General features: G+C 38.9%; 1 protein-coding gene across 1 annotated transcript in view; it reads left to right on the plus strand.

Annotated features, from left to right (window-relative positions):
* TPGS2 (tubulin polyglutamylase complex subunit 2) overlaps window positions 1–27,043 on the plus strand; it is a 34,943-nt gene that overhangs the window by 1,463 nt on the left and 6,437 nt on the right. The window contains exons 2-6 of the mRNA XM_037806407.1: window positions 6,883–6,962; window positions 15,566–15,653; window positions 17,819–17,947; window positions 24,960–25,073; window positions 26,864–27,024. Of these exons, the coding sequence (XP_037662335.1) occupies window positions 6,883–6,962; window positions 15,566–15,653; window positions 17,819–17,947; window positions 24,960–25,073; window positions 26,864–27,024 (572 nt within the window). The remainder of the gene's footprint in view (window positions 1–6,882; window positions 6,963–15,565; window positions 15,654–17,818; window positions 17,948–24,959; window positions 25,074–26,863; window positions 27,025–27,043) is intronic.

Here is a 27,043-nt window from a genome sequence, read left to right on the forward strand (position 1 = left end):
CCACCTCAAAGAATCCTTGCCTGAATATCCTAATAACAACCTTCCCTATCACCCTCTATGGCAATAATATTACAAAGGAGGTATACTGTTATAGATACATAGTACAATATATAGAGAGAGCTGTATTGGAGCTAAGTTTTTGTATACTATTGAAATTAAGTTGGTATTCATCTGAACTAGATTGTCAAAATGTTAATTATAATCCCCAAGGCAACCACTAAGAAAATAATATTTTTAATTTAGTAAAAGAACAAGAGAATTAAGATAGTACACTAGAAAATATTTAACACAAAAGAAGTCAGTAATGGAATAAAGGAAGAAAAGAGAAGTAAAACATGTAAAATAAAAATAGAAACTGGCAACCATAAATCCTACCTTATCAGTAATTACATTAAATGTAAATGGACTAAACATTTCAATCTAAAGGCAGAGATTGGCAGAATGGATTTTTAAAAAATGATCCCACTATATGCACCTAAAAGAGACACACTTAGATTCATAGATGCAAATGGGTTGAAAGTAAAAGGATGAAAAGACATACCATGGAAACAGTACCCAAAATTTAGCTATTATGAGAGACAAAATAGACTTTAAAACAAAAATAGTCATTAAAGACAAAGGAAGGCATTTTATAGTGATAATAGGGCCAATACATTGAGAAGACATGACAGTAGTAAACATATATGCTCCTAACCATGGAGCCTTAAACTGCATAAAGGCAAAACTGACAGAATTGAAGGAAGAAAAAGACAATTCAACAATAATAGCTGGAGACTTAAATACCCTACTTACAATAATGGGATAGAACAACTAGGCAGAAGATCAACAACTATTTCCTGGTAGATTTAGTAAACTACACCTAAGAGACATCCATAGAATACTTTACCCAACAACAGCAGGATACACATTCTTCACAAGTGCGCATGGAACACCCTTAAGAATAGACCATTTCTTAGGCCATAAAACAAGTCAAAATAAATTTAAAAGAATTGAAATCACACAGGTGTGTTCTCACAAATGGAATGAAACTAGACATCAATACAGAAGGGAATTTGGGGAATGCACAAATATGCAGAAATTAAGCAACACTCCTAAAGAACCAAGTATGATTTCTAAAAGAAATAATAAAGAAAATTAGAAAATATTTTGAAATGAATGAAAATGAGATGCAACACAAAACCTTAAGACATGCAGCTAAAGCAGTGCTTAGAGGGAAATTTATAGCTATAAACACTGTGCTGGTTTGTATATATTATGTCCCCCAGAAAAAGCCATATTCTTTAATGCAATCTTGTGGGAGCAGACATATTAGTGTTGAGTAAGTTGGAACCTTTTGATTGTGTGTTTCCAAGGAGATGTGACCCACTCAACTGTAAATGACACCTTTGACTAAGGTGTGACCTCTCGATTGAATGTTTCCATGGAAATGTGGCCTTGCCCGTTCAGGGTGGGTCTTGATTAGTTCACTGGAGTCCTATAAAAAGAGTTCACAAACAGAGGTACCTCAGAGCAACTGAGTGACATTTTGAAGAGGAGCTGCAGCTAAGAAAGGAAAAAATGCCCCAAGAGCAACATTTTGGAGAACGCCATTTTGAAACCCAACCTGGGAGCAAGCAGATGCCAGCCACATGCCTTCCCAGTTAACAGAGGTCTTCGGATGCCAATGACCTTTCTCCAGTGAAGGTACCCTATTGTTGATGCCTTATGTTGGACACTTTATGGCCTTAAGACTGTAACTTGAAACCAAATAAACCCCTTTTATAAAAACCAATCCATTTCTGGTGTTTTGCAAAGTGGCAGCATTAGCAAGCTGGAACGAACACCTGCATTTAAAGAAGAAAGATGTCAAAAAATCTAACCTTCTACCTTAAGACACTGGAAAAAGAAGAGCAAATGAACTGATAGAAGGAAATAAACATTAGAGCAGAAATTAATGAATAGAGAAGAGAAAAAAGAGAGAAAATTGACCAAACCAAAAGTTGGTTCTTTGAAAATATTAATGAAATTGATAGAACTTTAAGGTCTGACTGAGAAAAAAAAAAGAGAAGACTCAAATTACTAATATCAGGAATGAAAAGGGGGATTATCACTACCAACCTTCCAAAATTAAAAAGGATCATTAGGGAATATTATGAATAATTGTATTCTAACAAATTAGATAAACTAAATGAAATGACAAATTCCTACAAAAAACTTAACCTACCAAAACTGACTTAAGAAATAGAAAATCTGAATAGACCCCCTAGTAAGCAAAGATTTGGAATTAGTAATCAAAAAACTTCCCACAAAGAAAAGCCTAGATGATATCTTAATTGGTGAATTCTATTAAACATTTAAAGAAAAATGAACACCAATCCTTCAAAATTGTTCTTAAATCTGAAAGAGGAGGGAACACATCCTACTCATTCTGTGAGGCCAACATTACTCTAATAACAAAACCAGACAAAGGAATTATAAGAAAACTATGCACTTTTATCCCTTATGAATGTAATATGAAAATCCTCAAAAAAGAAAAATACTAGGAAACCAAATTGAGCAACATATAAAAAGGATATTGTACACGGTGATCAAGTGGGTTTTATCCTAGAAATTTGTGGTTGGTTTTTAAATCTTAAAACCCAATTAAAGTAAAATACTGTATTAATAGAGTTAAGGATAAAAACAACATATTCATCTTAGATGCAGAAAAAGCACATGACAAAATCCAGCATCCTTTCATGATAAAAATGCTCAACACACCAGGAAAAGAATAGAATAGAAATAGAACCTCCTCCACCTGATAAAGGGCATCTACAAAAAACCCACAGCTAACATCAAGACTGGATGCTTTCCCCTAAGATCAGGAACAAGACAAATCCTCCAGAGGTCCCCAAGAACACTCCAGCTTTCATGACTTGCCATAGCAAATCCTTTCATGATTTGCCCTATTCCTACAGGACTCAGCAGATAGTCACATTCATGGCTGATTTATTATAGCAAAGGATACAAACCAAAATCAGAAAAGGGAACGATCCATGAAAGGAGTTCAGGAGAAAGCTAAGTGCAGACTTTTAAGAGTCCTCTCCCAGTGGAATCACAGGATGCATTTAGTTCCTCCAGCAACAAGTTGTGCCAGCATGTATGAAATTTTGTTTAATAGGGAAGCTGGTTTGAGCTAGGGGCCCAGACCCTTTATTATGGGTCAGCCATGTAGGCACTCTGCCTAGCATGTATCAAAATTCCAGATTTTCAGAAGGCAGGGAACTGTTGAGCGTAAACCATATTGTTGCACAAACAAGTTAGGAACAGTGAGCCATTCTTATCTGGGAATGGTAGGAACCCTCCTGAGATCCAAGCTCCCAGAAGTCAACCAGGGGCCAACTTTACAAGAAAATAATGAAGTTGGAAGTCCAAAATCAAAATGATAGCAAGGCCTTGCCTTCTCCAAAATTGGTCACATTTTGATGATGGCAGTCCTCTGTCACATGGGGATTGCTTTCATCTTGTGTCTGCTCTTCTGGTTGTGGCTTTTCATTTTTTCCTGTGGCTTTCTCTGAAATATGAGGCCAACATTACTCTGATGTGTCCAAATTTCCTCTTTATGAGGCCTTCAGTCATGCAGCTTAAGACCCACCCTGATTTAATTTTGCTACACCGTAACTAATAATAACATCTTCAAAAGGTCATATTTACAAATGGGTTTACAACCACAGGAACAGTGGGATTAAGATTTGAACATGTGTTTTGTCGGGTACCTGATTCAATATCCAATACTCACCTTTGGAGATAAACTACCACAGAGGGTTTTTACTGATGGCATATCAAACAGTTACCTAGAGTAGACTGTGCTGACTCTGAGGACCTCAGTTTCATATCTCTTATTCTGTCTTAGAGGTTATTCCTGGCAGCTCACAAATGCTTGTCAATGGTCACAAAGGCAGAAGTGTGGGGATGGCTATGCCTAGTCAGATACTTCTCATTTGTGGCATCTTAATAGACCAAAGACAATATATTATTGCTCTTTCTTTCTAAACATCCCGAAAATGCTTTTGGTGATCCCCTGAGATGATTAGCCATAATGTGGCAATGTGGTAGAAAAAGCACTAGGCTTAGTGTCCGCAGCTTTGCTCCAAAGTTTAGTTCTGTGAAATTATTTAATACTTCTGAACCTCAGTTTCCTTTTCTTTAAAATGGTGATGATACACACTTCAGAAGATTATTGAAAGATTAAATCAAATAATTTATGCCATTTACTTATAATAGAAATGTAATTTGTTATGTTTCCCTCTTTCCATTCCCAACATCCCCTCCCAGCCAGTATTGAGGTATTGGATAGAGAAGTCTTTACAGTGGGTACTTCTTAAACAATTTATTATCTGAATTTATTACAATCAACTTGATGACCATTTGGCCTATCATGGAGGTGTTCCAAGCTTAAATACAATATGTAGTACTGTTACAGTAGTTCAGTATGAGCCTGCAGCCCCTCCATGTAGGCCATTTATAAACAGTGAATAATCGCATGTGTCCTCTTGCTATCCTAGACAACAGACTGCACTGTGGTGTAATCAGATGGCATCACTATGCAACCAGCCTGGTTGTTGGCAAATAATTATCTGTTCTCCTGTCCTAATGCAAGTGAAGTCATAGTTTAAAAGACTACAAAACTGTAGTCTAGACCCTGCATTTGCATAGGATAATTGCTAGAGGGCTATGCCAGTGGGCATGCAATGAGTTTTGCGTATTAGCCCTTGTTTTTTTCAACTAGACCAATTCTTGGGGTCCAAGAAGTGGCTTCATGGCTTAACCTCTCAACCTCAGTGTCCCTGTCTGTAAAATGCAAATAACATTTATTGTTCACAATCTTGGCTTTGGTGGAACAGTTTTTAGATGGGACCACCCCTGAAGAACAAACAGCATCTTTCATCTAAACAATCAGGGACATAGCCAGGCCTCACCGCAGGTCTTAAGGGTTTAAGTAAAGCTCACGGTGTTTTTTCATTGCAGCACCCTGTTTCCCAATATCTTAGGAAGAAAATGTGTAACTATATGGCATGTTTTTGCTTTCCCAAAGCACTTTCATTTCTGCTTCCTCTGTTTCCTTTATCGATGAAAGTATTATTATTATACCTACCTCACTGAAGGAGAAGGGAAATTAAGACCCTTCCAAGGTCACAAGGCTAGTAAATGCATAAAACAAGACTAGAATGAGTGGAATCCAAAAATCTTAGCTCCTATATTGGACTGTTGCTGCAGTCTCAAATTCTTAAGCTTTCTGAAAATTGGAGGAAATTTTATGATGCATAGAAAGAGATTGAACCACATAGAACTAGGTTAGAAGTCTGCCTCTTTCCTATAGATTTTAAAAATTAATTTCAATATATTCCCTGTTTACAGTATAACTAGGACTCATAGTTTAAAAAACAAGATTCAGTTCAAGACAGAATGTAATCAAGTAAAAACATGTCTGACCCTGACCTTACATGTGATGGGACTGGGATATTAGGAAAAGAAGAGACAGATTTTATGTCTTAGATTAAAGACTTCAGAATCTTGAGTCTGAATGACAAGTGGAGAATGTGGTAGGAGGTATTGAAATCTGTTGTATTCCCACTCAAATGGCTTCTCTTTTGCCTCAGAGTGAAAGGTAGAACACAGCTCCACAAGGAGTGGGGGACCAGATTATCTAGAGACCTTTTCCTGCTTTGAGGATTTAGAGATATGACTTATTTGGCTCTCAATTTCATAATGTTAGCCTAGCTTCTAAATTCTGAACCTCAGAGAGTAGGTTATGTTTCAGGAAGAGTTTAATTAGGAGAAAAATTAGAAAGGAACTTTTGTATCTTATAAAAGTTATTGAGGTGTGTTCTAGTTTGCTAATGCTGCCGGAATGCAAAACACCAGAGATGTTGTTTATAAACATCTTTTATAAAAGGAGATTATTTGGTTACACAGTTACAGTCTTAAGGCCATAAAGTGTCCAAGGTAACACATCAGCAATCGGGTTCCTTCACTGGAGGATGGCCAATAGTGTCCAGGAAACCTCTGTTAGCTGGGAAGGCACATGGCTAGTGTCTGCTCCACAGTTCTGGTTTCAAAATGGCTTTCTCCCAGGATGTTCCTCTCTAGGCTGCAGTTCCTCAAAAATGTCACTCTTAGTTGCACTTGGGGTATTTGTCCTCTCTTAGCTTCTCTGGAGCAAGAGTCTGCTTTCAACGTCCGTCTTCAAACTGTCTCTCATCTACAGCTCCTGTGCTTTCTTCAAAGTGTCCCTCTTGACTGTAGCAAGCTGGCTCCTTCTGTCTGAGCTTATGTACTGTTCCAGTAATCAAGGCCCATGCTGAATGGGTGGGACCACACTTCCTTGGAAATTATCTCATCAAAGTTATCACCTACAGTTGGGTGGGGCACATCTCCATGGAAACACTCAAAGAATTCCAATCTAATCAGCACTAAAATGTCTTCCACACAAGATTGCATCAAAGAATATGGCCTTTTTTGGGGGACATAATACATTCAAACCAGCATAAGACGCTATTCCTTATTCCTTTTCGCCAAGTCCTAAATATATAGATTTAATTCACTGAGTTTAGTATGAAACCACTAGGAATCTACAATCTCTGTTATGTGTTCAACAAGTTAAAGGACTGGGCAACAATGAGTGTAGAGCATTTTTCTGTTGGTATCTTTTCTGCTAGGTAGATTTACATGGTCCTAGATTATGTGACCGGATCCCTTTGAGGGACCGAGTTCTTCCCTGCTTTCATCATAGTGGCAGTAAATGCTCTTCAGAAGAATCTGATATTCTTAGAGTAGTCATCAACAAGTAGCCAACCTGTGGTGGAGAAAATGTGTAAAAGAAGACAAATTGCAATTCTACAGACTCTTTTTATCCTCCTCCAGAATCTTCCCCAGGAGTAACTGAGGTGACCATCATAGAAAAAGCACCTGCTGAACGTCATATGATTTCTTCATGGGAACAAGTAAGTGTTGCTCTGTGGGGTCCTCACCTCCTGCTGAAGAGAGGTTAATTTAAATGTCCCTGAGAAGGAAAGATTAGTGCAGGATCCCTTTCTTATCTCAGGCCACAGCTGCCCTTAAGGTATAGTTCACCTTCTTTGTTACTGTTGACACCACTTAACATTCCCTTTCATTCCATGCGATTTCCCTAACATGGAGCATCTCCTCTGAGCCTCCTATCATATGGAAGCAGTAGACATTCGTAGTTGTATACAGAATCCAGCAAAGAAGGTAAAAGACTTATATTAATAAGCTTTATGTCAGGCAGAATGTGGTAAGTATTCCAGGAAAGTACTAACTAGATCAGTAACTAGTGCTTCCCATCCCTCCCCTGGATTTTCATTCATTTACTCAACAAATTTTAAGCTCCTAGGCTTTGTACTTGGTGTTGAGCCTTGGGGGTTCATTGGTAATCTGAAAAGAGGCACAGTTCCTAATCTTCTAATCTTACTGTCTGAGGCATAGTGTAGATTATTACCACACAAGTATAATTATAAACTGGATTGAATACAGTTAAAGAGAGATAAAGGGAGGAGACCTGACCTAGTCTGGAAGTTGAGAAAAGGTTCTCCCAAAGAAGTTATGAGAAGTTGTTAACCAGCCAGAAGAGGTCTGAGAAGAAGGGGCTTTCAACTATACGAAAGCTTCAAGATGGGATGAATTATATTATTCTAAGAGGTCCCTGTGGCTGGAGCACAAGAGTAAAAGAGAGAGAGGTTGACAAGGACCAGACATGCAGGGCTTCATAGGTCATCAGGATTTTGCTTTTTATCTTAGTTGCTAAGGAGAGCCATTGAAATGTTTTAAGTAGGGAACTGGCAAGGTCATATTTCTGCTTTGGATAGTTCATTGTGCAGTTACTGAGTGGCAAATGGATTTCAGTAAGGGGCAAGAAATTACCTTGCCATTTAATGAGTCCCACCTAACATGTATCAGTAATTTATTTCACTTAATACCCATAATAATCTTGTTAGGTAGGTATTGGTATCTCCATTTTATAGACAAAGAAGCAGATGCTCAGAGAGCTTAAAACATTTTCCCTGGTTCATGTACCTACCAAGTGGTAGAGCCTGAATTTGAACTCTGAGCAAGTGTTCTTTCTGTTCTGCCATGCTACCCCTCTAATAGAGGATAACACTGAGGTCGTCTTGCCTTAAGCAGCCAGCCCATATATGTGTGTAGAAGTTCCATCCCTGCCTTCATGACTCATTGTCCTAGGCTGGGCCAGCAGCAGCTTCTCTGGCAGCTCAGTAACTAGTAGTCAAGGTTTTCCAGGACCTCAGTTCAGCAGTACCTCTCCTTTTCTCATGGATTCACCTCAGCCCCCATCCCCATTTCTACTTAAAACTTATAATAGGAAAAGGAATTTCCAGAACAGTGTCTGTTTGTTGAACTCTCTCTGGCTGATCCAGTCAGAGCCTGCTTCTGGTGCTGTTGCAGCTATGCCAGTCTGGCCTTGTTGACATTGTTAGTTATAAGTAAAATTGAGAGAAAAAGATATGGTTGAGGACATCCTTCCTCATCTTTTACAGGCTTAAGTCAGCCCTTTAGGGAGAACTGCCTCAGGACTCTTGTGAGAGTGAGCTCCTGGTGTTTTCCTGTCAGTAAAGAGAAGGAGCATTCCTGGCTTGAAAACTCAAGTTCATAGGCCTGGGTGGGAAGACAGGAATGCCTTGCCTGAGGTGGAACACTGTTAAGGCTATATCCTATTATATCATTTATTTAATGAAATAATTTCTGAAGCCTTCATTTGGACATTTTCATGGCCTTCAGACTAACTTCATAACCAAATAAACCCCCTTTATAAAATCCAATCCATTTCTGGTATTTTGCATAACAGCAGCATTAGCAAACCGGAACAGGTACCCAGCAGCAACCAGGTCCGGGCCAACACTGGGACTTTGCAGGGCCAAGCTCCACCTTGGTGCTGGAGAGGTGCACAGGGCATTGAAAGCCAGACAGCTAGTGAGGCAATGGGTGGCGAAGGGTAAGAATGGTTCATGAACCAGAACTAATGACTACACAAAAAGTAAAAGAGAGTAGGGGAAGCCTTTTTACATGTAGAATAAAACTCTGAAGCTGTAAGAGAGAAGATTGACAGACTTGACCCAATTGAAAGAGAAGTACTTCTGTGTGGACAAAAACACTGTAAATAAATGACAGGCTGAGAAAAATATTTACAATATGTTTAAGAACTAATATCTATAAAACATAAAGAGCTCTTATAAAACAATAAGAAAAAGATGATAAGAAAATTGGGCAAATGCTATGAACTGTGTATGTACCAAAAGAAATCCAAATGGCCAATAAACCAGAATGGATGTACAACCAATCTAATAATGAAAAACGTAAAAGTAAAAATGAGATGACTTTTCTTTGCCTTTCAGAGTGGAAAAATTAACAAAAGATAATGTTCGAAAAAAATGGATCTCCTACCCCATTCCCCATTGGAGAGAGGCAACACTGGGCAGTGAACAAAGCAAATGAATGCAGAGATTGAGTGATCTTGGCTACTTACCATAGGGCACTAACACCAAGATTATTTAAAACAAGTCACTTGTGTGAAAAGGGGTGGGCTCAGTGATGACAGCAATACTTTTCTAACTTTAACAACCATTGATTCATTCAAAGGCCTTGGTTTCCCCATCGATAAAATGGGACATTTAATAAAGCCTGCCTCCACAGGGTTATGGTGAGGATCAAAAAACAGCATGCTTTAGCAGTTTTATAAGAGCTGTTTATTTGAATGACATTTTCCAGGGTTCCTACAGCTCTAATACACTCTTTCCAACTCTCCCTACCTCCACCAAAATGATCCAATTTCAGTAAGATCATTTTAGTAAGAAAGAGTTTGGTCAGGGGGACAGGAAGGGAGCCAACACTCCAACCAGGGTACAGCCTCCAACTGGTACACCTGGTTGCATAGCTGCATAAATTTGGCCAGATAAGCCTGCTTCCCCTGCCTCTGCCCCTTTAGGCCAATGGAGCCCTCTGGGACATTTGTTGAGATAAAATACAACAGTAAGGCTATGGAGGCATTATGATGTAGGAAGACAGCCTAGAATAGAAGTCTTATGCCAGCTCTGGGTCCTTGGCCCAGAATAACTTTTTTGGGTCTCAGGTTCATGTCTGTAAAATAAGTGGTTTGGAATCTATGTTGTCAAATGATTCATCCAGCTCTAATCTAATCTTTTGTAATTCTGTAGTATAAATACAGGAAGGTTGAAAATCTGAAACCTAAATGACTACATCTCTTTTGCAGTCCCCTAAGGTTAGAGGAAAAAGTGAACAACCTCTTCCCATTTTAATGTCTTTTACCCTTTTTTATTTTTTAAATAGTAGTTTCAATCTGCCTGATTGTGTGCAGTTGTAGGATTCATATTCACTGTGCCTGCTACCTGCCTTTTGTAATGATGGTAGTTAGGAATACATAATGTCTACACTGAACTTTTCATCTTTCAGGTACATCAAAGTATCTGCCTCTTAATTCTCACAGCATCCTAGTGCCATGAGAGTTCTATTATTATTAAGCATTTCAGTGACATTTTATAGTTGCAGAGTACCCTGCAATTTTTGATTGGTTAGACTTTCCATTCCATGGATAAAAATTCATTTTACCGATGGTGAAACTACGGGCTACAGAGACCAAATGATTTGACAGAATAGCCCCTCTCTTTTCAGCCTGGCTTTTTCTACAGTCTACAGAGAGTGAGTTCTGAACCTTCTGGCTCATCTGTACCTCACCCGCCCCTGCTGTGAATCACCTCCCTCATCTCCTGCTCTTACTCTGCCCCTGTTCTCCTCCAATGGCTAGTCCCTCTCTCTCCAGGACTTCAATTCCTCCCTCAATACTAGCAGCTTCCCTATAGGGTGTCAAAATGCTCAGGTCTTCTGCATCTCTTTAAAATTATAAAAAACAACAACAAAACACCTTGTGTCTCCCTCTGGCTACTTGGCCATTTGTTCCTTTGCACAGCCAAGCATGTAGAAAAATCTAAATCAGGTCAGCAAAGTTTTCTTTAAAGGGCCAAAGAGTAAATATTTTAGACTTTATGGGCTATATAGTCTCTGTCACAACAACTCATCTCTGCCATTGTAGCACTAAAAGCTACAATGAATGAATGAAGATGAAAGGGCATGACTGTCAATAATACTTTATTTGCAAAAACAGTTGGTAAGCCAGATATACCCCGTGGGCCAGTGTGTGCCAACTCCTGATCTAAATTACCATTCCCTTTCTTCACTTTCCTGTCAGTTTTTAGCTTTCTGCAGCCTCTTTCTCATTCCATGGACACTACTCTCCAAAACCACAGGGACCTCTTCATTGCCAAAGCAGTCTCCATCTCACCTGACATCTCTCCTGCAGTTTTCACTGCCCACCACTCCCTTCTTGACATAGCCCTCTGCTCCCTCGGATTCTAAAGCACCACCCTCTTCTGATTCTTCCCCTCCCTTTCTGCCTGATCCTTCTTAGTTGTCTTTGCCCTTTACAGTTCAACAACACTTGTCTGTTACAAATTTGTCTCTGTAAAATTAGGAATATGTTTGACTTGAAATATAATATTAAACTAACAATCACTTAAACAAATAGGAATTTATTTTTCTCACATAACACATTGCTGCAGTTGGTTCATCAGCCCTGACAATGTTAAATTACTATCTCTAATTCTTTTGGGCTTTTCCTTCATGGCAACAAAATAACAGCTACAGCCCCACCTATCAACCTCCAAGCTCAAGGCAGAAAGAAAAGGAAAGGGATGTTCCCAGCCATATCTTTAACAGGAAAGTGAGAGTTTTCCCTTTCCCTGGACTTCTGTTTACATTTTAATGTCCAGCACTAGTTGCAGAGGAGGCTGTGAAAACACGTATTTAACTGGGTATATTGCATCTCAAACAAGTTTAGTTTTCTGTCAAAGAAAAAGAAGCTTGATTTGAATAAGCAACCTACACAGCAAAGCCACAGCCTCCTAAGCATTTTGCCTCATTCCTCTTTCTGTTTCTAGCATTCAGCACAGTATTTATTACATAATTGACAATTAATAAATGTTGGATGAATGAATAAGTTAGATTAAAAAAAAAAAAAAAGGTGAGAAAGTGTAGGATTTTCCCAAGGTTATCAGGTTCTTTTCCATGAGCAGTCTTTAGTTTCAGTTCTGAGAGTGACACTGCCACATCTACCATCTGTGATGCAAGGAGGCTGTAGGTACAAAGGCTCTCCCCACTAATTTCCCCCAATTGTAAAATCCTGATGATTAATCAAGGCTGGGGCAATCCTGTTCTGGAGGTGGTCTTAGCTGATGTTTGCTATACACAGAGCCACATCAAGACACGTGGTCCCCCCAGACAGGCCAATATTTATACAGTTTTCCATCATGTAATTTTAGAGAGGGACTGATGGTTATGTGGAGAACAGATTTGAGGGAAAGTATGCTGCCTCTCCTCTGAGAGTTCTAACCCCAAACTCTCATCCCCACTCAGCGAAACAAAAGGTTCCAGTTAACCAGGACCTCCATCTCTCAAAGGAGAGAATTTAACAACATACTTGAGAATTTTCTTGGGGACCATACCCCATCCCTCCACAGCTCATCCAGGTTTTCCTTCCATTGCTTATGATATCCTCCTTGGGAGGAGTTTCAGTAAATGCAATGTCCTTATTGCCTCACTTTTGCAGTAATATTTTTAGTGCTCCTCCTTGCCTTCCCTTTCCTGGGATGCCCTTCATCTGGCTGTAGTCACAAACAGGCTCATGGAAAGCCTCCCAGCATGAACAAGCACCTACAGAAACCTTAATTTTCATGCTTTGGCCCCATTTGTGGGACCGATCCTATATCTATTGCCCAGCCCCCTTCTGGTGAAGTAGCCTCTAGAAAGGGAAGGAGCAATGGGTGCAGGATTTCCCAGAAGTAGAGAAAGTGAGCAGAAGGCAATGGACAACCCTTAGCCCTTCCCTTCAGGCTTTGGCAGTGCCCATGAAGGTTTTCTGGAAATCTAGTTGATAGCTCCCGAGGCAAAAGAATGATGGTTCAGGCCCTTCTCTGATGAAGTACAGCTGGTGGTGTACTTGGAAGGAGCAAAAAACACTGAGACTTGGGAGCTATATGGCAGAATTATCACTGGGCTAGATAGAGATTGTAATACCATGCAATAATACCACTATTATTTTATACACTGGTCAGCAGTGTTATTCTCTCTTCTTGACTTTCTCCCCAAATCCTTCCTCCAATCCCGATACCCTCACTGTAAGTCCTCCCAGTAACCCTCTTCCATTCACTACCTGCTAGTCTTCTTCCTTGCCAGCACCACCCCACCTCCACCCCCATCCCCGTCACACACACAGACACACACAATAAATAATATGGGAGAGGAGAAGCCCTCTGAAATGGGCAGAAGAAAGTTCTACCTGGGGAAGAACAAATTCTGTCCAGGTTGGCCAGGAGAGAAATAAAAATGGCAGTACCTCTGAATTACTGGCCAGAGCACAAAAACCACCTAAATGTGAGAGCCCCACTCAGAAGAGCTAACATGGTAGGAAGGGACTGAACACTGTGGGACCAGCCACAGTCCCAGGCGACAGCCTCAAGGCCGCCTAGGGTAGTGCAGTCTACAGCAAGAAAGTAACAGAGTCAGGAGCCACCAACGATATTACAATGACAATATAGAAATGATGTTTTCTATGAATTTGTTTTACTTAATGTTTAATAAATTTATAAATTTTAGTATTTGAAATGTATTATATATTTGATTTCACTGATTTTTTCCATTTTTTAATGAATTCTTGATAGTTTTTAAAATATAGGTATAAAATAATATCAAAATTTCTTTCTTGAGTGAAATAAATACCATGATAATAAATGTTATAATCACTACCACTGGACTTCTCCAGCCTAACTTAAAGATGAACAATGCCAAGTAGTCTACCAGCCCTTCTTAGCTGGGTTCTCTTGAATCTCCATTAAGAAAGGCTGGTAGACAGTAGTGTCCTTGTCTCCACCACCAGATGCCACTAATGACCAAAATCACAGAGTAGATGCTGGTTCCAGAAGGCCATCAAGGGACCAAGAACCTTGTCAGAACACTGATAACTGTAGGCTTCCTATGCCAAGGTCCTGGGAGTGGGAAAAAGGCATTTTGCTTGCATACTTTTTTCTCTCCAAAAGCATAGAAGATGAAGCCACACAGGAGGCACTAGGGGGGAGCCTTAAACTCCAGATAACTTACTAATTAAGAAAATTTATAAATTAGCCCAAGGAGTCCAAGAAGCCCTTAGGTTTTATGTGAAATTGGGAACTTAGTGAAGAGGGGAAAAGAGGTGGATCAGAATGTATATTTTAGTTCTTAGATCAAGGAAATTAAAAACTTGTTTCATTAAAATGGCAGCCGTTATCCACTTAGTAACCTAAAAATATTTGTTAAAATCACCTGTGAGCATAAAGTTCTCTTCTAACCTGTAGTTCTTGAAGATGCTGTCTCCTTAAATCATAATAACCCAGTTGTCCCCTTTCTTCCTCCCAAGCCAGCTCACGCCCCTTCCCACTTCCAGTGTTTTGTAGACTTATCTTAGAGATTATTCTTAAGCCTAGATTCTTCGAGTTTAAGTGACATTCTCAAGGTCACTCAGCTAATGGCAGAGTTAGGAAGTGAACTCAGATGGTCCTGCTAAACTGTACTTCCTCACACATTGGATACCTAGAACTCACAGGACGATCTAAAGCAAACTTGATATAAGCAAATGGTCAGTGTTACATCCCAGAAGGGATCAGTAAGCAAAAAGTTTGGTGGAGTTACTAACATATTGCTCCTTTGCCTCTAATTAACTATGTCAAGAAGTCATTCTAAAGGGCCCAGGTTAGGAATTGGAGAACTCATCCAGTGCACACCAGTTGTTGGATTCAACTAGAGAAGACTGGTCAGCCATATGCACAGAAGTAAAGGCTTCTTAATTAGTAAGTTATTTGGAATTAGGGCTTGCTCTGAGAACCTCCTGAAAGGTTACTAAGCTACTCCTTTGTTCTGTCACCATCAGTTTGGATGATTTGTTATCCATATGAAATATTTCTTTATATCCTATTACTTTCTACAAACTGTCAAAACTGTCAGAATAAATTCACTATGTTAAATGCTCTAGAAGTACATACTCTTCACTTTTAAAATATTCTCATTTCCCCAATAATTTGTTTCAGAAAATAATTAATGAGCATTGATCTAAAATTTATGTCAGTGATTACTTTGCTTCAAAATCCTCAAGCTGTGCCTAGTTCTTCTCTAAATCTTCTCTTTAGCTAGTTACCTTTGAGCTCCTCCAGATAGCTCTCCTTTGATGTATTATCATGACAGCAGACACCTACTCTGCCTTATCTGGTGAGGCCCAAAAACAAGAGCTCATATTGGTGACTCTGCTCTGGAGACCCTAATGCCTCTCTAATAGAGTTTTGTGAGGCAATTACCAGAACCTTCCTAGTTTTGGGATCTGAAACATGGTAAATCATTTCTCCCAGTTGCTTTGAGGCATAGTCCTGTACTCTTTCTCCCAGCCCTGCCCTAACACTCAGCTGTTTTGTGATTGTAGAAAAATAACTGTGTGCTGCCTGAGGATGTGAAGAATTTTTACCTGATGACCAATGGCTTCCATATGACATGGAGTGTGAAGCTGGATGGTGAGTCTGCCTCCCTGCCACAGGGGGACGTTTCCCTGGCTGAGTGATTATTTGAGATAGCTCTGAGAGCCTTTCCAACTTTTGAGTCTCTGAATCTGGAATAGTTTTCATAGGCTCCTAAAGTGCAATGCCCAGAAGCTGTTATCTCTCAGAGCTAACAGATACCATCATTGCTTTTCCCACCACACCACCGCCACATACCAGAGGCTAGCCAGTACTTAATTAGAAGATCAATTTACAGGCTTCCTGTTGGATGAGGAAAAACTTTAATCACCACAAAAAAAAATATAAAACTACTTCAAGCTTCTTAGGACTCATCTCAGAACAAACCTCTCAGAGTAAGCTTCAGTGACAGCTTCTAGTGGTCCTGGGAGGAGCTAGTGATCTCCTTGAGAGAGAAGAATGGCCACAACAAGGGAGTGCAACCTGTTGTGTGACAAGTGGTAATTGTTATGCTTACAACCTCCTCATTTTCATTTGATCTCTGGCAAAATGTGAAATGTGAGGGGCCAGTATTATAAAAGGGTGAAAACCTGTCTAGATACATGACTCAGCTCTACCACTTATCAGCCAGCTTCAGTTTCCTCACCTGTAAGATGGGTATTAGAACAGTATCTACCTCATGGTGTTGCTGAAGGGAGTTGGTAAAAATGACACAGCTTACTAATGCCTAATATGTAGCAAATGCTCAATAAATGTTAGTCATGATGATTATTGTGATCATATTTTTATGAGGCCTATTACTTTGCAGGGGAAAGCTCATCTAGAGGAAGGGGAGTGGCAGGGGAGAGGAGATGAGAATTCTTCAGACAGTCTGGTTGCCTGGGGAGGGTCCTCCTTGTCTCTTGACAGTAGAGTCACTGCCTCCTCTCATTTGTTAGAGTTTAGCAAGAGGGATTTAATTTCTACCCCATTTCTTTCTTCCATGATTAAAGAGGAAAAACAACCTAGACATCAAACTTGAGTGTAACCTTGTAAAGAACAGCATCAGGAAAGTATCTTTGTTGGTTCTAGCCTTTTGTGATTAAGGTATAAATACAGAACAAGAAGAATATATATTTTCTTATCCTGGAATCCTTGTAATATAGGCTAGATAGTACCTGTATTCTCCTTTGCATTGCTTCATCTGAAAGGTACCACCTTAATTTCTACCTTACCAAACTTGACCCCCAACCCTTGATTTAAACCTAACTTTTCTGTAACTTGTCCTTAACTTTTCAAGGTTGACAAATAAGAACACATGGTCAGTCAAGATGAGCAAGACGGATCAACTTTCCAGCTCCTTCCTTCATTCCTACCATCACAAAGACCTCAGGGCTCAGACCCTAAGACCAGAACCTTTCCTTCTCCCCCTCACATCACCTTAGCCAAAGTCACCAATCACCTCAGTTCAGCAGGCTGTCATCTTTAGCAGGACAAAAACAATTGCATTGCATATGCGGGAATTCACAACTTTGTGCATGTTAGAGATTGCAGGTACTGTGTAGACATGGAAGGCAGCTCTTCACATTAAGTAAAGACTCCTTTAAAATTTCAGAAGCTAGGAAATCCTGATCTAGCCTACATTACAAGGATTCCAAGATAAGAAAATATATATTCTTCTGGTTCCTTATTTATACCCTGATCACAAAAGGCTAGAACCAAGCAAAAGGCTAGAACCAAGAAAAAATGTCAAATAGAGAGGGAGATATTTTCCATCGTAAAAGCTTATAAGAAGAAGAATAGAGAAGGTCAATTATATAATCAAAGCTATCACTCCTTTGGAAAGTGTAACTCTTCATTCGGAATGCTGGTTAAACAAGGGAAAGAAGGAGGGAAACAAATTGTAATATCCTTTATCCTTCAAATGGGGTCCCTAGTCCAGATTTCCAAGTTCTTTTAAGAATTTCCCCTTTCAAAATTTTATTTAACACTTCACCCTAATACAAACCATGGCGATTCTTCATCACCCATGGCCCCCAGTTGCTTTTTTTTTTTGCATGAAAAGTTGGTGCTTTAGGGCATGTAGTACAGTGATCCTTTTCACTTTCCATCAGATTCTTCAGTCCTGGAACCAAAGAGTAGCTGGGCATAGATTAATCAAGTAGAAGCCCTTATGATGACCATTGTAACTAGACTGCTACTCCATGTAATTCTTTTTTTTTTTTTTTTTAATATTCCCATAGAACACACCATTCCATTGGGCAGCATGGCAATTAACAGCATCTCAAAACTGACTCAACTCAACCAGTCTTCCATGTATTCACTTCCTAATGCACCAACTCTTGCAGACCTGGAGGACGATTCAAATGAAGGTACCTGAATGGATTTCTACTTAGAATTAGAATCCAGCCTTCTAGTTTTTCTTTTATAATGTTGAAAATAATGAGAGGACATTATGGCAATTGTAATTTGTTTCCCCAAACCTGAACCCTTCCCATCCATGGCTTCCTAGGACCCTGGGAGTAAAGTAAAGAAGAGCTTGTATCTACAGTGGAAAGTTTCATGAAGAGAATACCAAGGTTGGGATCTTTGTCTGTTTTGTTCATTAATGTTTGCCCAGCACCCAGAACGGTGCCTGGCACATGGTAGGTACTTAATGAATACTTGTTTAATGAATGAATGTTACAGATTAAACTTCATTCAACATGAAATTATCAAAGAGAATTCAGGGATCATGGCAGTTTAAATGCAGCTCCCTTCCTTTTCATTCCTACCTCTAAGCTGTTTGCTGTTTGCTACTTCTGAGTGAAATGGCTCAAAGTTAAATGGCTGCTAAAATCTATGGGCAACTGAGTATAAATGAGGACTTCAGTCAACTGTATTTGGCTGTATATAACAGTGAATCAGTTACAATGTCCAAACTGAATAGGAGTTTATTTTTCTCATAACAAGAAATCTGAACCTTGGCTGGTATAGCTGCTTGAGAATGTCAACAATATATTCTTCCTCCAGCTTCCTGAGGTATCAGCCTTTGACTGTGATTTTCATCGTCATGGTTCAGGAATGCGGCCTCTACTTCCAGGCTTCAAGTCTGTGATCCAGGCATGGAAGGGAAAAAGACAAAGGACAGAAAAGTCCTTCTCAAAATATGTCCCATTTTATCAGGAAAACAACAGTTTTCTCAGAAACCCCTCCTAATAGACTTTTGCTTAGTTCCTGTTGGCCAGAGCAGAGGCAAAATTCGACCCACACCTGCAACAGAATCTGAGGTGGTGAGTATTTTTAGCTCTGCACCATTGCCTCCTCAAACAGAATTGGGATTTAATTAATAAGAAAGAAATAGAGAATGAATATTGGGTAGGCAACTAACTTTGTTTGCCACACTAAGGCCTTTAGGTTTATTGAAGTTCTGGCAGAGAGATTTAATGCAATGCTTTCTCACTCAACTGGGCAAGCAATTGGATAACAGCACCAAAGGAGTTCAGGAGCAAAGACTGGAAAGTGATGGGTCCTGGAAAGTGATGAATACTGGAAAAAGTCTGTCACTCAGAGATATGTGGCACCCTTTAGGGTGGGGAGAAAGTCACACTGGCATCACATGTATGTTCTCTGGTAACCCCAAAAGGTGAAGAAGTCGTTGAACAGATGGGCTGAGATTTCCCTGCCCTTGAAGCTAAAAGAATAAGGTAGACCAGATAACAAAGAAAATTCAAGAGGCCTTCCTTTACTTACAGTCAAATGAATGTAGATGTTATCCAAATTTACAAAATACCTGCACAGCAATACCTAGATTAGTGTGTAATTGAATAATTGAGTACTATAGCCTAGCAATGTTGACACACAAAATCATAACACCATATTAACAAAATAAAGGAAAAAACCCATATGATTATTTCACTAGATGCAGAAAGAGAATTTGACAAAAATCAGTGTTCTTTCATGAGTAAAAAAACAGCAGCAAAACACTCAGCAAATTGGAAATTGCTCCCTAATCTGATAAAGGAGTCTACAAAAAAATCTACAGTTAACATCATACCAAGAGTGAAATATTGAAAATGCTTCTCCTAAGATCAGGAACAAAGCAGAGAATGTCTTCTCTCACCAGTTTATTCAGTGTTGTAATGGAGATCCTAGCCAGTGCAAGAAGTCAAGAAAAATAAAGAGAAAGCATACACATTGAAAAGGAAAGAAATACAAACCTTTTCTATTCTATGTTATGATTGTTTACCCAGAAAATCCTAAAGCAATCTTCCCAACAATTACTAGAACCTATAAGTAAATTTAGCAAAGTTACAAGATATAAGGTCAATGTGAAAAGATTAATTGTACTGTTACATACTAGCAGCAAATAATTAGAAAATGAAATTTTAAAACTATTTTAAAAAATAAGGTAGTTTAAAAATAAGGTAGTTAAAAAATAAGGTAGTTTTAAATTTAACAAAAGATGTGCAAGATGTTTACACTAAAACTACAAAGTGTTTCTGAGAAAAATAAAAGAAGAGCTAAAGAAACAGAAAAATATATTCCTGAATTGGAAGACACAGAAATGTTAAGTGTTTGTTGTTCCCAAATTCATCCATAGATTCAGTGCAGTCCCAATAATAATCCCAGCAGCCTCTTTTATAAAAATTGATAAGCTGATTCCAAAATATGGAAATGCAAAGGTTCTAGAATATTCAAAACAGTCTTGCAAAAGAAGAACAAAGTTGGAGGACTTACGCTATCTGATTTCAAGACTTACTATAAAATGACAGTAATCAAGATTGGAGTACCAGCATAAGGATAGACAAATAGATCAATGGAACAGAAGAGATAGCACAGAAATAAATCCACATTTATATGTTCATTTAGTTTTCAACAAAGGCCTCAAAGCAATCCAATGTGGAAAGAAAAGTCTTTTCAACAAGTGGCACTAGAACAGCTGGACACTGACATTAAAAAAAAATAAATAGCACCTTACACTCTTTCTCACACCATAATTTTTGAGATAAATCATAGACCTATTTATGAAAGCTACAACTATAACATTTCTATATGGAAACAATGGGAAATATCTTCAAGACTTAGGAGCAGGCAAAGGTTTTTTAGAATATGGAAAGCATAACCATAAAAGAAAAAATTGCTAAATTAGACTTCACCAAAATTCAAAACTTTTGCTCTTTGAAATACACAGTTAGGAAAATGAATAGGCAAGCCACAGATTGAGAAAAAACATCTGACAATGGGCTTGTATCCAGAATGTATGAGGAACTCCTACAACTCAATAATAAAAAGACAGACCAATTTTTTAAAACAGCAACAGATTTGAACAGACATTTCCTTCTGTTAGGAAGGAAGAAGGAAAACTTGGGTGGATATCAGAATAGGTACTAGAAGTCTTTCCACAGTATCACACCTATTGTTAGGAATGAGGGAAAAAGGGCTACACTCATATGGTGTTGGAAGAAATGTGAGCCCTTTTGAAAAGTAATCTGGTAACATCTATTCCAATGCTGCAGAGAATCTTCCAGATAAATGAAAGCACATAAGAACATGTACAGGATTAATTGTAGCATTCACAGTGGAATATTGTTAGGTGAATGCCTATCAATGTGGGAATGCTGGAATAAATTAGGGTATATCTATTCCCACAGATTATCACATAGCCATTAAAAAGCTAACAGGTTTCCACTCTGACATGTAGAAAGCTTGGAAGTCATCACCCCTATCCTCCTAACAAGAAAAAGAGTGAGCAAACAAAATCAAAAACTCTTCTTAGATCCTTCAGAGAATTGAGGTCTTAGGGTAAACCAATACCCCAAAAACTGGAGAGAGAGACAAATGCTGAGAATTACAACTTACTGGGACAAGAAGCCACTGTAGCCAAGAACTGGCAGGAAAACTTAAACTGTAATTGATGAACTGCTGGAAGCTGAGTATGGGCTAGATTGAGAGTTAAAAACTCCTTGGGACCCAGCATTGGGGTGGTGGTGACCTAGACTTTTGTGAGTTTTACCTCCAGGACAACAGCTTCACCAGGTTCTCCCCAAGAAGATTGGAGAAAAAGACTGTAGTGCTTTCAGCAGAGGGAGAGGAAAACTAATCATTTTGAAATACACCAAGGAGAAGTCATTTTTAAATACACCTCTAGAGTATTCTGTTCTCCATCTGTCCTCAAGGAAAACAAGTTTAGGAGAGCCTGACCTATGTGGGAGAAGGGAAATACCCAGCTCCAGCCCCCTTTAGCCTTCCTATCTCACCAAAGGTAGGGGGAGAAAAAGCTGAGAAACACTTGTGAAGGTCACAGGTCACAGTGCAGGTGTACAGGTACAGTAAAAGAGGAAACCTAATCATAGCACTATAGAATGTCCCCTCCCCCAAACCTTACCACATCAGTAGGACTGTTTAATAATAAACCAGCCACCTACAGCTACAACAAATAATAAACACAGCATAACTCCTAGCCAGATAAAAATAAACCCTTACACTAGCAACCTATTTACTTCAGTTCCTATTACCCAATACATCGTGTCCACCTTTCAAAAAAATTACAAGGCCTGCTGAAAGGCAAGAAAAAACACAGTCTAAAGAGACAAAGCAAGCAACAGAACCCAACTGAGATATGGTAGAAATTTTGTAATTATCAAACTGGGAATTAAAATAACTATGATTAATATGCTAAGGGCTGTACTGGAAAAAGTGGACAACATGCAAGAACAGATGGGTAACATGAGCAGAGAGACTGAAATGCTAAGAATCAACAGGAAATGCTAGAAACCAAAAACAATGTAGCAAAATGAAGAATGCTTTTGATAGGCTCACCAGTAAACTGGACTTGGCTGAGAAAAGAATCAGTGAGCCAACAGAAAGTTCCTGAACTGAAACACAAAGAGAAAAAAGAATGGGAAAAAAAAAAACAACACAGAACAGAATATCCAAGAACTGTGAGACAATTATACCAGTGGAGAAGAGAGAAAGGAGCAGAAGAAATATTTGAAGTAACAATGGCTGAATTAATGACAGACACCAAAACTGAGACACGGAGAAGCTCAGAGAACACCAGTCAGGATAAATACCAAGATCGACACCTCAACAAAGCATATTCAAACTGCAAAAAACCGAAGACAAAGAGAAAATTTTGAAAGAAGCCAGGAAAAAAACAAAAACAAAAACACGCAAAAAAATTTACCCATAGAAGGAACAAGGATTAGGCTTACATCAGACTTCTCTTTACAAATCATGCAAGCAAGAAGAGAGTAGAGTAAAATATTAAGTATTGAAAGAGAAGAGCTACCAACCTTGAATTCTTTAGCCAGTGAAATTATCTTTCAAAAGTGAAAAGGAGATAAAACTTTCACTGATAAAAACTGAGGGAACCTTATCTTCTTGACCAAAAGGGGGATGCAAAATGAGACGAAATAGTTTCAGTGGCTGAGAGATTCCAAATGGAGTCGAGAGGTCACTCTGGTGGACATTCTTATGCACTATATAGATAACACCTCTTAGGCTTTAATGTATTGGAATAGCTAGAAGTAAATACCTGAAACTACCAAACTCCAACCCAGCAGTCTGGACTCCTGAAGACAATTATATAATAATGTAGATTACAAGGGGTGACAGTGTGATTGTGAAGACCTTGTGGATCACACCCCCTTTATCTAGTGTATGGATAAGTGGAGGAATGGGGATAAAAACTAAAGGACAAATGGGGTGGGATGGGGGGATGATTTGGGTGTTTTTTTTCACTTTTATTTTTTATTCTTGTCCTGGTTCTTTCTGATGTAAGGAAAATGTTCAGAGATAGATTGTGGTGATGAACGCATAACTATGTTATCATACTGTGGACAGTGGATTGTATATCATGGATGATTGTATGGTGTGTGAATGTATTTCAATAAAACTGAATTTAATAAAAAAAAATACTAAAAAGAAAAAACAAACAAACAAAAAAAAAAAACAACTGAGGGAATCTGCCTTGCATGAAATGTTAAAAAAAAAAAAGAAAAAAAAAGTTCTTCAGAGAGAAGGAAATTGGTATGTCAGAAACTTGGATCTACAGAAAAAAAGGGCTTTAAAAAAAGAATAATTGAAGGTAAAAATAAAGCCTCTTACTTTTCTCAATCCATAATTGATCTAATAGATAACTGTTCAAAATAATAGCAACACTGTATTGGGTGATTACAGCTTGTGGATAAGTAAAATGAATGACAGCAGTGTTATAAGGGACAGGCAGGAGGAATTGGGAATACTGTTATAAGGTAACTGTACTACTCATGAAGTGGTATATTGTTATTGTAAAGCAGACTTATATTAGTTGTAAATGTATATCCGAAACTCTAGGGCCACCACTAAAAAGTTTTTTTAAAGAAATAAAACTGATTTGCTCGGAGAGGAGAGAAAAAAGAGCCAATTATAGTTATACCAAATGTCTTACAAGGGCTTTCCACATGCTATTGTGCGCTGAAAACAAGATTCGATAATGTGTATATATTCCCATTTAGCAATCTTGAAGACAGACTTTAAATGTATACCTATATGTCTGTCTCGGGCCATATGATCAAGGAGAATATGGAAGTATTACCTCTAGGGAAGGAGAAAGTCAAGTTAAAAAGAGAGAAGGAAGAAAATATTCCAAATTGGAAATCTAAATATTTACGTATTTATGTGAAATTCTGTATATGTAAGGTATACGTATAAATGAGTAAAAATTTTGTATACTTTATTTTCTCCAATCTCTCCTAGATTTGCAAACTTTCCCACACCCTAGTCATCATACTAATCTTTATCCCATAATAGCTTTAATGAAAGAAGCAGGAAAGAAGGTTTTTTGATGCTTGCATTTGTAAGAACTTAACGTTTTCCTGTTACTTCATGATATTTGGTTTTTAGGTAGGTGTTTCCAACTGAATGAGACTTAAACATTCCAAAACATTTTAATTAAATTATTAAATTGTTTAATATTATAAATATACATATTGACGGGAAAGGGTATTCCAATAAAAGGGACATAAAACAGTATAAATGAAGGGAAAGCAGTTCACTGGGAAAAAGAAAAAAGTTATGTCAACATTCGGCCCTTCAGATTACTCTGCCTTTATGTAGTCCTGTACTCTCACTCCCAAGATATTCAACTTGTTTTCTGTAAGCCACCTTCTTCCAGATTCCCTGACATTCTATAGTGATGGGGTATCCGGACAGAAGGCCTAGTCCATGGATGAGATTATAGAGTATTTAATTTGGGCATTTAGAGTATATAATTCATTTGGCCCACTTTTTAAAATAATGTTTAAGAATATGTCTGACATAAGGCTTTTTCCACTGTTTTCATCCTTGCAAAGCTGGATGAATAAGTATGTGTTCGCATTGAGTATGTTTGAACATTACCATTAACTTCTGGGTTTGCAGCCAGTGAGGACCAACCAGAGAAACCCCACTTTGACTCTCGCAGTGTGATATTCGAACTGGATTCTTGCAATGGGAATGGGAAGGTTTGCCTTGTCTACAAAAGTGGGAAACCAGGTAAGAGATATTACAAGAATGGTCCTGTATTTGGGATACAGTCTTGGCTGACCCTGCTCACCAGCTGTCACACAGAAAGCACATTCCTCCCTGGCTTCTTGAGATGCCCCCAGGTCTCCTGTAGGTGCCAAGACCCACAGAGCTCCTTTTGGCCCTCTCTGAACATCCCCTTGTAAGCCAATTACTAGAGCCTTTTTAAGCCGTTTTCATTTATGAGTTACTAAAACAGTCTTTGAGATTAGGATAATAGGTGAGTAAAAACTATAAGTAATAGTTATTGTTTATAAACTCTTCCAGCAGACCAGCAGACTCATGCATTAACCAAGTAAGCAGGAAGCACATTACCTTTCATCTGTGTTTCTATAGCTAGTCAGTTAACAACAATAAAACTCTGAGTTACTATATCTCAGTCTTAAGACCCCAGATGGAAAATCAAGACAAAAAGGCTCTGGGCCCTTAAGCAGTGGCTGGAGCACCTGGCTCCCCAGCAGCAGGTCAAACCCTAGGAGGTTGAACTGCTGAATAGAGATGGCCAAGTCCCCTTCAAGTAGATCTCCGCCTGGTAGGGGTGAGAAGACACAAACACTGGATTTACAGTCTGGCCATCTATCAGTATTACAGGAATGATACACATTACCCTGGGGGGTGGGTGGGGGAGGAGATGACATAAAACAGTATAAGGCTGAAGGAATCTTAGTGAAGCTGTCTTGAAGTATGGGTAGGAAAATGTGCAGGGAGGGGAATTTGGTGGGATAAAGTGAGCATCCTAGCAAAGGGACACATGGGTAAAAGGTGTACTGTGGCAAAGTTCAAATGATTTGGACAGAATGGCAAATAATTCCAATTCAGTGGGCATATAGCTCATCTTGTGGATGCAGAGATAAAGTCAGAAGGCCAGTGCTCCCCTTCATGTGAAGCTTTGAAAGCCAAGGTTGTGTTATAGGGGAATGACAGGATGCAACTCAAAAATGTATGTGCCCAGTTTTGGAAGAGAAAGAGTCTGAAGGATCAAGGCCACTTAGGGAGCATATATAGATACAATCTAAATAAGAGATGAACTGGAGTACACCTGAAAGAGTAAGAGGAAAGTCAGAAACAGGTGTAGGGTAGGTGCTGGTACTGTCAGGCCTGCTTCATCTCCACCAGGACATTACACAACAGTACAGGCACAGTTCCCAGGGGAGTAAACTGATCTAGGCTTCTCCGTGGTGATGTCTCATGGCAATTCTGACTATTTCCTGAGAGAGACTGTTCATAAAAGCCAGAGACAGATAGTTTCTCTCCATCAGGAAAGCTGAGACCACACAGTACATATGTGTTGGAGGAGGAGGAATACTGCTGCACAGAAACGGAGCACCTGCTTAAATAGCCTGATGGCCAAACTGCAGCACAGGAATCAGTCGATTGAGAATTTGTTAAATAATACCAAAGAAACTGGTAACAGTGGCCACTGGAGAATGGGACTGGCAGATTTTGGAATTTTTTTTATCTTCGGAAGAGAGGAACTTTTTGACATGTCCATGACTGAATTGTAACTTCAGGTCAGTTGGACTTCCTCTCTCCTCTCTCCTCCCTCCCCCCTCTTCTTCTGAAGACCTTTTTATTTTTATGGTGGTAACATATACAACACAGAATTTCCCTTTTTAACCACTGTCATGTGTGCAATTCAGTAATATTAGTTATAGTCACAATATTTGATACCAACAGCAACTATGAGTATATATTGACCTTATAAATAAAGCAGAAAAAGTATTAAGCTATCTCTTATCATTTATTTTCTTTTATTTCAGCATTAGCACAAGACACTGAAATCTGGTTCCTGGACAGAGCTTTATACTGGCATTTTCTCACAGATACGTTTACTGCTTATTATCGCCTGCTTATCACCCACCTGGGCCTGCCCCAGTGGCAGTATGCTTTCACCAGCTATGGCATGAGCCCCCAGGCCAAGGTAAGAGAGGGCACCTGTC

Source organism: Choloepus didactylus, chromosome 16 (genome assembly GCF_015220235.1).
Source record: "Choloepus didactylus isolate mChoDid1 chromosome 16, mChoDid1.pri, whole genome shotgun sequence".
NCBI lineage: Eukaryota > Metazoa > Chordata > Mammalia > Pilosa > Megalonychidae > Choloepus > Choloepus didactylus.